Source organism: Diachasma alloeum, unplaced genomic scaffold, assembly GCF_001412515.2.
Source record: "Diachasma alloeum isolate Michigan unplaced genomic scaffold, Dall2.0 Dall_scaffold_00561, whole genome shotgun sequence".
Taxonomy (NCBI): Eukaryota; Metazoa; Arthropoda; class Insecta; order Hymenoptera; family Braconidae; genus Diachasma; species Diachasma alloeum.
In genome coordinates, this window is record NW_021680693.1 from 8405 (window position 1) to 22386 (window position 13982).

Here is a 13982-nt window from a genome sequence, read left to right on the forward strand (position 1 = left end):
CCTATACATAAAACTTTGTAAAACCACCCCCAAAGTGGACCACACTGACCAGGAACACTCTAAATTGATTTTAAAAAATGAAAAAATCATTAAAAACAATTTTCCCAATGGATTTATCTAGTACAGACTATTACTCCCCCCTCCCTCATCTTCTACAATTAATTTGGCACTTTTTTTCATTAAAAACAACAATGTAGATATGAGAATTCAAATTTTGTTTGAATGAGTGAAGAGTGCGTCTCTTTCCCACGCAAGAACTCGTATGACGTTGTCTCTGTCGCTCCTACAGCGAAGAGACCAAGAGTAAATGCGCGGGTTATTTCAACAAAAAAAAATAAATATAATTTTTTTTGTATAGTTCTCGAACGTACAATATTTTTCATAACTATACGCAAACAAAAAAATCGGTATTATCATCAAAAATATTTTTTTTAAAAAAATTTGTCCAAATTCAATGTTTTTGGAAAATTAATTGTTAAAAATGATTGTAAAAAATTCAAAAAAATTTGAAGATAATGAGAATTATCTAAATTTCAAAACAAAAAAATTAAAATAAAAAAATTTCAATTTTTGGCTGATTTATAGCCATTTGTTCATGACGCAACGCGCGCACAGCAGCACGCGCCAAACAACAATTTTTAATATCTCGCAAGCTATTGGTCGTAGAAACATGAGTAAAAAATCATTTTGTTCGTCGTTAAATTCTCTAAATAACTTACGCTATTTGTCTCGATAACTTCTCAATAGTTTCCGAGATATTTCAATCAAAAGATGCCTATTCAATACGTATTTTGTTTATAAACAAAAAGCACACCTTGCCTTTAGGCCACATTTCATTTATATGCTCTCCTGAGCATTTAAAAAAAAAATCATCAAAATCGGTGACTAATCTCGTAAAGTCGACGACAAACGCGATTTTTCACGCCCACCGACTGGACTAATATAGTCAGTCTACCGGGCGTAACCGGCACGGTTTTATTTTAGAACAATAGTTTTTTTTTTGTAAACAAATGCTTTCATGCAAATGAAAACCACAGTCTACCGGCTGAAACCGGTACAATTTCCTGCTGGGGAAACATTATTTTTTCTAAAAAATGTCAACAACAATAATATAGGCAGTCTATCGGGCAGAACCGGTACGGTGCGCAACCGGTATAATCTTCTTGTAAATCAATTGTTTTTTTAACGAACAGTTGTCGTAAAAAAATATTTAACAACTACCGGGCCCACCCGGTGCAATTTTCTTGTAAATAAATTCTTTTTTTAACAAACAGTCGCCATAACAAATATTGAAAAACTGCCGGGCGCACCCGGCACACAACGTTCTTGGAAATGAATTATTATTTGTTTTTAAAAAACAGTCGTCATATTAAATATTGAAACACTANTCGTCATATTAACTATTGAAACACTATCGGGCCAACCCGGTCCAATTTTCTTGTAAAAAATAATGTTTTTTCAACGAGAGTTTGACATCAAAATTATTGAAAAACTACCGTGCGCCCCCGATACAATCATCTTGTGAATAAATTATTGTTTTTTGAACAAATAGTCCCCATAAAAAAAATTAAAAAAATATCGGACCCACCTGGTCTAATTTTCTCGTTGAACATATTATTGTTCTACCAAACATTCGGCATAAAAAAATATTGAAAAACTGCCGGGCGCAACCGGTACAATATGTTCTTGTAAATGAATTATTGTTTTTTCAGTAAACAGTCGTCATAAAAGGTATTGAAAAACTACCGGATGCACCCGGTAAAATCTTGTTGTAAATAAACTATTTTTTTTTTTTAACAAATAATCGTTATATGAAATGTTGAAACACTACCGGGCCCACCCGGTACAATTTTCGTGTATAAAATATTGTTTTTTCAACAAGAATTTGTCATAAAAAAATATTGAAAGCCTACCGGGCCCACCCGGTACAATCTTCTTGTAAATAAATTATTGTTTTTTCAACAAATAGTCGACATAAAAAATATTGAAAATCTACCGGGCTAACCCGGTATAATTTTCTAGGTAAAAATATTGTTTTTCTACCCAAAATTCGACATAAAATTTATTTAAAAACTAGCGGGCCCATCCGATATAATTTTCTTGTATAAAATATGGTTTTTTCAACCAGAATTTGGCATTAAAAAATATTGAAGAACTACGGGGTGCAGCCGGTACAATCTTCTTGTAAAGAAATTGTTTTTTTAAGAAACCGTCGTGATAAAAAATATTGAAAAACTATCGGGCCCACCCGGTACAATTTTTTTGTAAAAAATATGGCTTTTCCACCACAAATTCGGCATAAAAAATATTGAAAAATTACTGTGCACACCCGGTAAAATCTTCTTGTAAATAAATTTTTTTTTTAATATACAGTCGTCGCGAAAAAATATTGAAAAACTACCGGGCCCACCCGGTTTAAAATTATTGTATAAAATATTGTTTTTTCAACCAGAATTTGGCATTAAAAAATATTGAAAGGCTACCGGGCCCACCCGGTTCAAATTTCTTGTTTAAAATATTCTTTTTTCAACCAGAATATGGCATCCAAAAATATTGAAAAACTGCCGGGCGCAACCGGTACAATTTTCTTGTAAATAAATTAGTGTTTGTTTTAACAAACAGTCGTGATAAAAACCATTGAAAAACTATCGGGCCCATCCGGTACAATTTTCTTGTAAAAAATATTGCTTTTCCACCACAAATTGGGCATAACAAAATATGGAAAAATTACAGTGCGCACACGGTACAATCTTCTTGTAAATAAATTATTTTTTTTTTAACAAACAGTCGTCACAACAAAATACTGACAAACCGGGCCCGCACGTTACAATCCTCCGGTATAAAATATTGTTTCTTCAACAACAATTTGTAATAAAAAAATATTTAAAGGCTACCGGGCCCACTCGGTACAATTTTCGTGTATGAAATAGTTTTTTCGACAAGAATTTTGCATTAAAAAATATTGAAACGCTACCGTGCGCACCCGGTACAATCTTGTAAATAAATTATTGTTTTTTCAACAAATAGTCGACATAAAAAATATTGAAAAACTACCGTGTGCCGTCGGTACAATTTTCTTGTAAAAAATATTACTTTTCCACCACAAATCCGGCGTAAAAAAATATTTAAAAATTACCATGCGCACCCGGTACAATTTTTTTGTAAAAAATGTTGCTTTTCCACCACAAATTCGGCATAAAAAATATTGAAAAATTACTGTGCACACTCGGTACAATCCTCTTGTAAATAAATTTTTTTTTTTAATAAACAGTCGTCGCAAAAAATATTGAAAAACTACTGGGTGCAGCCGGTATAATCTTCTTGTAAAGAAATTGTTTTTTTAAGAAACAGTCGTGATAAAAAATATTGAAAAACTATCGGGCCCATCCGGTACAATTTTTTGGAAAAAATATTGTTTTTCCACCACAAATTCGGCATAAAAATTTTTGAATAATTACCGTGCGCACCTGGTACAATCTTCTTGTAAAAATAAATTATTGTTTTTTTAATGAACAGTCGTCGCCGAAAAATATTGAAAAGCTACCTGGTCCACACGGTACAATTTTCTTGTATAAAATATTGTTTTTTCAACAAGAATTTGTCATAAAAAACAAATATTGAAAGGTTACCGGGCACACCGGTTACAATTTTCTTGTAAAAAATATGGTTTTTTCAACTAGAATTTGGCATTAAAAAATATTGAAAAACTACCGTGTGCACCTGGTACAATCTTCTTGTGAATAAATTATTGTTTTTTTCAACAAACAGTGGTCATAAAAAAAATTGAAAAACCACCGGCTGCGCCCGGTACAAGCTTCTTGTAATTAAATTATTGTTTTTTTAACAAACCGTCGTGATAACAAATATCGAAAAACTACCGGGCGCACCCGGTAGGATTTTCTTGTAAAGAAATCATTGTCTTTTTAACCAACAGTCGTCATAACAAATATTAAAAAACTAATAAATTGTGGTGGAAAATCAATTTTCTTGTAAAAAAGAATTGTTTTTCCACCACAAATTCTGCATAAAAAAATTGTGAGAAACTACCGTGCGCACCCGGCACAATTTTCTTGTAAATAAATTATTGTTTTTTTTTAAAAACAGTCGTCGTAAAAAATATTGAAAAATTAGCGGGCCTTTCCGGTACAATTTTCTTGTTAAAAATATTGTTTGTCCACCAAAAATTTGGCATAAAATATATTAGAAAACTACCGGGCGCACCAGGTACCGTTGTCTGATTGTCTATATTTTTGTTGTTGAAAATTTATGGTTCCTTTGGCAGAAAACCATACCGGTTTAACCCGGTAGACTGTGGCTTTCATTCTTATGAAAGCATTTTTGCAAAAAAAGATTTTTTTTTTTAAATAAAACCAGACCGGCTCTGCCCGATAGACTGCCTATATTATTGTTGTTGAAATTTTTTCGAAAACATAATGTTTTCGCAGCAGAATATTGTACCGGTTTCACCCGGCAGACTGGGGCTTTCATTTACATGAAAGCATTTGTTTGCAAAAAAAAAACAATTTTTCTAAAATAAAACCGTGCCGATCACGCCCGGTAGACTATCTGTATCATTGTTGTTGAAAACTTATGGTTTCCTTAGCAGAAAACTGTACCGGTTCCGCCCGGTAGACTGTCTATATTATTGTTGTTGGAAATGTATAGTTTCCTTGGCAGAAAACCGTGCCGGTTCCACCCGGTAGACTGTTGGTTTCATTCTTATGACAGCATTTGTGGCAACAAAAATATATTTAAAAAAAATAAAACTGTACCGGTTCTGCCCGGTAGACTGTCTATATTATTGTTGTTGAAAATTTATGGTTTCCTTCGCAGAAAACCGTACCGGTTTCACCCGGTAGACTGTGGCTTTCATTCTTATGAAAGCATTTGTTGCAAAAAAAGATTTGGTTTTTAAATAAAACCGTACCGGTTCTGCCCGATAGACTGCCTATATTATTGTAGTTGAAATTTTTTAGAAAAAATAATGTTTCCCCAGCAGGAAATTGTACCGGTTTCACCCGGTAGACTGTGGCTTTCATTTACATGAAAACATTTGTTTGCAAAAAAAACGATTTTTCTAAAATAAAACCGTGCCGGTTACGCCCGGTAGACTGTCCATATCATTGTTGTCGAAAACCTATGGTTTCCTTGGCAGAAAACTGTACCGGTTCCGCCCGGTAGACTGTCTACATTATTGTTGTTGGAAATTTATAGTTTCCTTGGTAGAAAACCGCATCAGTTCCACACGGTAGACTATTGGTTTCATTCTTATGACAGCATTTGTTGCAAAAAAATATATATTTTTTAAAAATATAACTAGCGGTTCCGCCGGGTAGACTGTCTATCGGGCAGTCGGGTAGACTGTCGGGTATATGTCTGTATATTATTGTTGTTGAAAATTTATGGTTTCTTTGGCAGAAAACCATACCGGTCTCAGCCGGTAGACTGTGGCTTTCATTTACATGAAAGCATTTGTTTGCAAAAAAAAAACAATTTTTCTAAAATAAAACCGTGCCGATCACGCCCGGTAGACTATCTGTATCATTGTTGTTGAAAACTTATGGTTTCCTTAGCAGAAAACTGTACCGGTTCCGCCCGGTAGACTGTCTATATTATTGTTGTTGGAAATTGATAGTTTCCTTGGCAGAAAACTGAACCGGTTCCACCCGGTAGATTGTTGGTTTCATTCTTATGACAGCATTTGTTGCAAAAAAATATATATTTTTTAAAAATATAACTGTAGCGGTTCCGCCCGGTAGACTGTCTATATTATTGTTCTTGAAAATTGATGGTTTTCTTGGCAGAAAACCGTACCGGTTCCACCAGGTAGACTGTTGGTTTCATTCTTATGACAGCATTTGTTGCAAAAAATATATATTTTTTAAAAATAAAACTGTACCGGTTCCGCCCGGTAGACTGTCTAAAAATTGGGTGGTGCCAGATGGTATGACCGTTGTGGTCTTTTACCTACCCGTCCCAGTACCTACGCGGTACCCCAGCCTAATTCCCTACCCGCACTTGCCTCTAAGCTAACTTATATCAAACTCCACATAACTAACTCCACATGCACTAGGTTCTTTCATCACCGGGACTCGAACCTGCGCTACTGAGACGCTTTGGTTTATAGGGCCAGCACGCTGACGACGAGCCCAAAGACGTCCTACCGGTAGACTGTCTATATTATTGTTGTTGAAAATTTATGGTTTCCTGGGTAGAAAACCGTACCGGTTTCATCCGGTAGACTGTGGCTTTCATTCTTATGAAAGCATTTGTTGCAAAAAAAGTTTTTTTTTTAAATAAAACCGTACCGGTTCTGCCCGATTGACTGCCTATATTATTGTTGTTGAAATTTTTTAGAAAAAATAATGTTTCCGCAGCAGAAAATTGTACCGGTTTCACCCGGTAGACTGTCTATATTATTGTTGTTGGAAATTTATAGTTTCCTTGGTAGAAAACCGCACCAGTTCCACCCGGTAGACTATTGGTTTCATTCTTATGACAGCATTTGTTGCAAAAAAATATATATTTTTTAAAAATATAACTGTAGCGGTTCCGCCCGGTAGACTGTCTATATTATTGTTCTTGAAAATTGATGGTTTTCTTGGCAGAAAACCGTACCGGTTCCACCAGGTAGACTGTTGGTTTCATTCTTATGACAGCATTTGTTGCAAAAAATATATATTTTTTAAAAATAAAACTGTACCGGTTCCGCCCGGTAGACTGTCTAAAAATTGGGTGGTGCCAGATGGTATGACCGTTGTGGTCTTTTACCTACCCGTCCCAGTACCTACGCGGTACCCCAGCCTAATTCCCTACCCGCACTTGCCTCTAAGCTAACTTATATCTAACTCCACATAACTAACTCCACATGCACTAGGTTCGTTTTCCGGCGATGAAAAAATCTTTCATCACCGGGACTCGAACCTGCGCTACTGAGACGCTTTGGTTTATAGGGCCAGCACGCTGACGACGAGCCCAAAGACGTCCTACCGGTAGACTGTCTATATTATTGTTGTTGAAAATTTATGGTTTCCTGGGCAGAAAATCGTACCGGTTCCACCCGGTAGACTATTGGTTTCATTCTTATGACAGCATTTGTTGCAAAAAAAAATATATTTTTTAAAAATATAACTGTACCGGTTCCGCCCGGTAGACTGTCTATATTATTGTTGTTGAAAATTTATGGTTTCCTGGGCAGAAAACCGTACCGGTTTCACCCGGTAGACTGTGGCTTTCATTCTTATGAAAGCATTTGTTGCAAAAAAAATTTTTTTTTTTAATAAAACCGTACCGGTTCTGCCCGATGGACTGCCTATATTATTGTTGTTGAAATTTTTTAGAAAAAATAATGTTTCCGCAGCAGAAAATTGTACCGGTTTCACCCGGTAGACTGTCCATATTATTGTTGTTGGAAATTTATAGTTTCCTTGGCAGAAAACCGTACCGGTTCCACCCGGTAGATTGTTGGTTTCATTCTTATGACAGCATTTGTTGTAAAAAAATATATTAAAAAAAAAACTGTACTGGTTCCGCGCGGTAGACTGTCTATATTATTGTTGTTGAAAATTTATGGTTTCCTTGGCAGAAAACCGTACCGGTTCCCCCCGGTAGATTGTTGGTTTCATTCTTATGACAGCATTAGTCGCAAAAAAAAAAAAATTTCAAAAATAAAACTTCACCGGTTTCGCCCGGTAGACTGTCTATATTATTGTTGTTGAAAATTTATGGTTTCCTTGGCAGAAAACCGTATCGGTTTCACTCGGTAGACTGTGGCATACATTTTTATGGAAGCTTTCGATGTAAAAAAAAGAGATCTTTCTAAAATAAAACTGTACCGGTTTCGCCTGGTAGACTGCCTAGATNAAAAAAATTTCAAAAATAAAACTTCACCGGTTTCGCCCGGTAGACTGTCTATATTATTGTTGTTGAAAATTTATGGTTTCCTTGGCAGAAAACCGTACCGGTTTCACTCGGTAGACTGTGGCATACATTTTTATGGAAGCTTTCGATGCAAAAAAAAGATATCTTTCTAAAATAAAACTGTACCGGTTTCGCCTGGTAGACTGCCTAGATTATTGTTGTCAAAGATTGTTGGAAAAATAATATTCCCTCGGGAAAAAAGTACCGGTTCCACCCGGTAGACTGCATGTATAAATGTTGTCAAAAATTTGTTGAAAATCTATTATTTTCAATGAAAAAAATTGTAGCGGTTCTCGCCCGATAAACTCTTGCTACTGTTGCAAAACATTTCTTTTTAATGAAAATTGTTCCGATAGCGTCCGATAGCCACGGAATATTATTGTTGTAATGAATTTGCTCTTTGATCAATATTTCCCGTGAAAAAAAAAAATACTGGGCGCTCCCGGTAGCATTCTCATCGCATCGTGATTTTCGAAGCCTTCAAAACGAAGAAAATCTTTGATTTCAAGATTCTTTTAATATTGCATCCGCCATCTGCAGGAACAAGGCGATACTATATTTCACTCCGATCGTTAGATGGCACCTCTTCTTACTTCAGCATTCCCCCTCCCTCATTTCCGGTTTGGGATTTTGTCCCCCATCCAAGTTCTCTTTGAAGTTAACTCTCTACATTCCCTATTGTTGTAGGCAGAAGTTCACGCGGGAAAACCCTGGCGAGACAGCGGGGGAACCAACAGTTAGCGTCTTAACGTCTTATGTAGGTTAGTGATCTACCATTACTTAGATGTTGGATGATACTTACCCCAATTAATAGCTATCGATCGATTGAAATGTCGAGCCCTATGAGACCACCTACAACACCAGGCATTCCAGATGAAGAACAAGTGCCAAGTAATGAAAAGCAAAGAATACAGTCGAGGATTCCGTCATCGAATACTTCTCAAAGTATTACTCCCAGGAAGATGTCTTACCAACAAGGTTAGTTTTACCCTTGCCCTAAATAAATGTGACAATGAACAATAATAAATAAAGATAATAATATCAATAATGATAATAATAATGGTCTCCTTTGATAATTTCTCGATTAGGCTTACAAAGAGCTTCAGTGCCTTCATTAGTATCTACTCCTCAACGGCGCCATGGGAGTCAACGTGTTACTCAAGAAACCATTGCAGCTTCGTCGGAGGGTCCAGCTTCGATTCCCGCCAGTTCACCCAATCGAATTCTGCAGACAAGTCCTACGGCTGGGATGAGTGACGTCGACTTGTCGTCACCACTCAATTATGGTACGCCAAGTTCGTTGGGATCCATCAGGACTCCAAGGAGTGGAATTCGGGGGACTCCAGTTAGACAGAGAGCTGACATCAGAACAGATAAAAGGATTCGACAAGTCAATGTCGCTGAACCGGTAAAGGACGTACAAATTATTATTACTTTTAAGGCTTTTTTGTCGCTCTGACTCGGTTTTGAGTATACTACGAAACCGGATCAAGCTTTCTCTAAGGGGAGACTACTATGAGTTTTAAAAGTCGGGGGATAGGGGAGTGAGATTTCTCATATGCATAGATTGAAAATCGATTATATATGTCTAAAAACGGATAATTAGTGCAAAAAAATTAATTATTTAGTGTGCGTTCGTCCTGCAGATGCTTAAAATTTAAGAAAGAGTCTAAAGCCTCTAATTTTTGAGACACAGGCGCTTTTTTTTTCCAAAATTTTTGTAAAATATGTACAATAATAATTACGAATTAGTTTTTTGAAATTTGACTCCTACGCAGAAAAATTATCCTTAAAATATTGAAAATATATTCTCGATTCTTTCAGAAAACTTTTTCGGGCATGACCCTGAAGTTTGCAGACAAAAATCTTCAATAGAGCATATCTGATGAAGAAATTGAGCAATGAGAAAATTTCAAATTTCAATTTGTCGGGTGTGACGAAATCTAATCGTGATGGTGGCTGAATGTGTAAATAAATGAATTAGGGTTTGATTTCTTCAAAATTCAATTATGGAAAACCATTGACACGGCATATCTCACTCCGGAATTATTTTATTGGAAAAAAATCATGGTGACGATTTTTATTCCGCGAAATTTCGACGTGATTGTTGTCCTTTTTTTCTGGTCCTATCGGTTAACGTTAAATCCGCTGTAGAATACTAAATCTTTGGCAAGCTACATTATTCATCAAAACGATCCGATTGAAAAAAGAAAAAGCATCACGTTTGAAGAAATTATAAATCTCGTGATGTTTCTTGTTTTTTTGTAATAAATGATTCATTAATGATATATGCAATGTTTTTCACGAGGGAAACCATCAACAGAGTATATCTACGAGGAAGATATGTAGATCGGGACAAAAAACACATGAAACGTTGGATTACAATAAAAAAACTCAAAGTGAAATTTTTTTTTTTCGATTTCTCTTCGATATTTCCATTAAAAATGAAGGAATTACGAAAATAAATACGAGCAACATCGGACATCTACAAAAATGATTATATTCTTAAAAAATCAACATTTATACATATTATTCTTGAAAACTCTCCCGTGAGTTTTTTATTTTTAGGGCTGCGCACGAGACGAGACTTTCGTCAGTCTCGTCTCGGTTTTGAAAAATATCCAAATTTCCAGTATCGTCTCGGTCTCGGTTAAGAGAATATCGTCTCGTCTCGGTCTTGTGAGTGTAAAACTTAGAAAATAGGAAAAATCATTTTTCTTCAAAAAGTTACAAAGAGATGGTCAAACTCCATCAAAGGTCAAGGAGGATGGTCAAATTTCAAGGGGGTCACGAGAGTAACAAGGGGCTGGTCAAATTTCACGAGGGTCAAAAATCACAAGGGTCACAAAGGGATGGTCAAACTTCACGGCCGTCACGAGTGTCACAAGAGTGTCTCTCACATTCAATACTCGTGAAATTTAGTCATGGCGTTGTAAATCTTACGAGAAATTTAGTCTTAGAGAAACGTGAAGACAAAAAGAATGATAAAAATAATGTGCAAATGTTTGAGAAAGTCCGAGCATTTTCTCAAATTTTCTAAAAAATTGGAGTTTTTTCGACAACCAAGAAAGTTCCTCAAATTTCCAGTAAAACTGTACAGTTTTTTCGAATTTTCCGGTTTTCGGAAAACTGGACAGTTTTCTTGAATTTTTTAGAAAATTGAAGGATGTCCTCGAATTTTCTAGAAAACCCGAGAATTTCCCTCAGGATATTCGACCCTCGTAAAATTTAACCATCCCCTCGTGATCTTCGCGATGTTTGACTGTCCTATCATTCTCTGGTGACTCTCGTGATGATTGATCCTTGTAAAATTTGACTATCCTCTAGTGTCCCTCGTGATGTTTGGCCCTCGATAAATTTGAGTACCCTCTTGTGACCCTCGTAACCCTCGTGATCCTTGTGAAATTAGACCATCCCCTTGTGATCCTCGTGAAATTTGACTCCTCGAATCTCCTCGTGACTCTTGTGATGTTTGAGTCTTGCTAAATTTGACCATTCCCTTGTGACCCTTGTAATCGTCCCGATTTTTTACCCTTGTAAAATTTGACCCTCCCCTCATGATCTTCGTGATGCTTGATCCTCGTGAAATTTAACCATCACCTTGTGATCCTCGTAATCCTCGTGATTTTTGTGACCCTTGTACAATTTGCCCATCCTCTTGTGACCAGAGTTTCTAGAGCTAGCTTCTCTGCGACATATTTCTTTGCTATTTTCTCGCAAAATACACTTTGTTAAACGATTAGATATAAGAAATTCAGCGTCATGACTATAGCATCCATTGTAGATCCCTGAGAACAATAATTAGAAGCAAAGCAACGAATATCACGTAACAATTGGGAGAGAATGTGAAGTATGATTTTTTTTCCTTTTCCTAGATATCCGATGTTAATAGTATATTTCAGCACGTGTGGGGCAATATCGTCTTTAACGTGTGTGGGGTTTACAGCATGAGCCGAAGGCGAGTGATGTAACCACACACGTTAAGGACGAAATTTTCCAACAAGTACTGAACAAAATTTTATGTCACGAAGCCTCAAACCGGCTGAATTAGACACGAGACGCGAAGCGTCGAGTGTGTAATCCAGCCGGTTTCAGGCATGAGTGGCATAAACGTATTTATTTTCGTAATTCTACTATTTTTCATGGAAAGAACGAAGAGAAATTAAAAAAAAAAATTTCACGTTGAGGTTTTATTGCACGTTTCATTTGTTTTTTGTCCTAATCTACTTATCTTCCTCGTAGATATTCTCTGTTGATGTTTTCCCTCGTGAAAAACATTGCATATATCATTAATGAAACATTTTTTACAAAAAACAAGAAACATTACGACAAGATTTGTAATTTTTACAAACGTGATGCTTTTTCTTTTTTCGATCGAATCATTTGGATGAAGCTTGCCAAAGATTTAATGGTCTACAGCGGATTTAACGTTGACCGATAAGACTAGAAAGAAAAAGACAAAAATCACATCGAAATTTCGTAGAATGAAAATTGTGACCATGTTTTTTTTTATGCCGTGTCAATGGTTTTTCATAGTTAAATTTTGAAGAAATCAACCCGTAATTTATTTATTCACATATTTAGCCACCATCACGATTAGATTTCGTGACGCCCGATAAATTGGAATTTGAAATGTTTTAATTGTTCAATTTCCTCACCAGATATGCTCTGTTGAAGATTTTGGTCTGCAAACTTCAGGGTCATTTTCGGGCTATGTTACATGAATGGTGCAATGATTTTTTTCAATAACGAAATTAGCTGCGTAAAAGTTGTATTTCAAAAAATCAATTCGGAACTGTTATTGCACACATTTTTTGAAAAGTTTTGAAAAAAAAAATACCTCTGTAGCTCCAAAATTGGAGGCCCTCAACTACTTTTAACATATTAAGCGTCTGCGGGGCAAATGAACGATAAACAATCAATTTTTTTGCACTAATTATTCGTTTTTAAGGATAATCGGGCGAGGAGATGTAGGAGGTGAGGCGGAGGGCTTTCTATTGTTTTCCTGCAAAAAACCAATCGCTGAACAAAAAAATTTTTCCCATTCGGATTCAAAATTCAGGCAATATTAGGGAGTATCTCCGGTTAAAAATTATTTTTGGAGCTAATCGAATTTATTTGTATCTGTTCCACGCATTGAATGGTTTTCACATTGTTTTTTTTTTAATAAATGAAAACATATTAATCCATGCGAAAAAGTGGCAACATTGTTATGTCCTATCCAAGTTACTAGGAGGGACAGTAGCGCCATTTGGAATATTGAGCGCCAAATTTTGGATCCGTTAGCCGCTAAACCTCTGATGAGGACTCCATCGATGTTGACACGTTCAATGATATGATAATTGGATTGAAGGTTTATTTGTGAATAAATCCAAACACCAGTGCTTAGGAGAGCACATTAACACTTTTATTCAAAATAACTCTTGACTCAAAAATCTAAAACTTGGACTACAAACTGGATGAACTTCTAATAAACTTATAAAAACTCATAAAAACTCTGAAGAAAAACTACTTGAAGAGAGAAGCTTGAAAAGTTGTCGGAACAACAGCCACGATGGGACTGACTTAAACTTAAGTTTTTAATCTAAGGGTTGGCTCAAAACACCTCCACTAGACCAAAAAGTTGCGCGCGCAATCCCGGCCCAGAGGAAAGGGAAGAGGGGTATGCTAAAACAGAACAGGGGAAACGAAAAGAGGGAGGAAGGGAAAGCGTGCGACGTCGCCAGTTTTCCTCTTGAGGGGTCTCAGGCCCTCCGCGTAGGAATACAATGAACAAAGGAGAACCCAAACACGTGTGGACCACTTGAAACAGAGAAACTTTCGAAATATACCAGAATTGAGATTTTACTATTTTACGACTGTGACCGATGTGTTTATTTTTCTCTCTGAGTTTAGAATTTTCAGGAAAAGCCTTTCTGTAACGAATTTTGGAGAGTAATAAATTGAGAACTCAACTCAAGTACTTGACATTTACGATTGCTGGCAACGGTTTTTCTTACACTCGTCAAATTATTTTTTGTCCATTGTTCATTGTCCTCTGTTCGACCATTTTCTTGGCATTC

At 36.1% G+C, this 13982-nt stretch overlaps 1 protein-coding gene across 1 annotated transcript in view; it reads left to right on the forward strand.

Annotated features, from left to right (window-relative positions):
- The first annotated feature begins 8616 nt into the window (after window positions 1-8616).
- LOC107043377 (DNA replication licensing factor MCM4) overlaps window positions 8617-13982 on the forward strand; it is a 166565-nt gene continuing 161199 nt past the window's right edge. Inside the window, exons 1-2 of the mRNA XM_015264868.2 lie at window positions 8617-8898; window positions 9009-9328. Coding sequence (XP_015120354.1) covers window positions 8712-8898; window positions 9009-9328 — 507 coding nt within the window. The 5' untranslated portion in view covers window positions 8617-8711. The remainder of the gene's footprint in view (window positions 8899-9008; window positions 9329-13982) is intronic.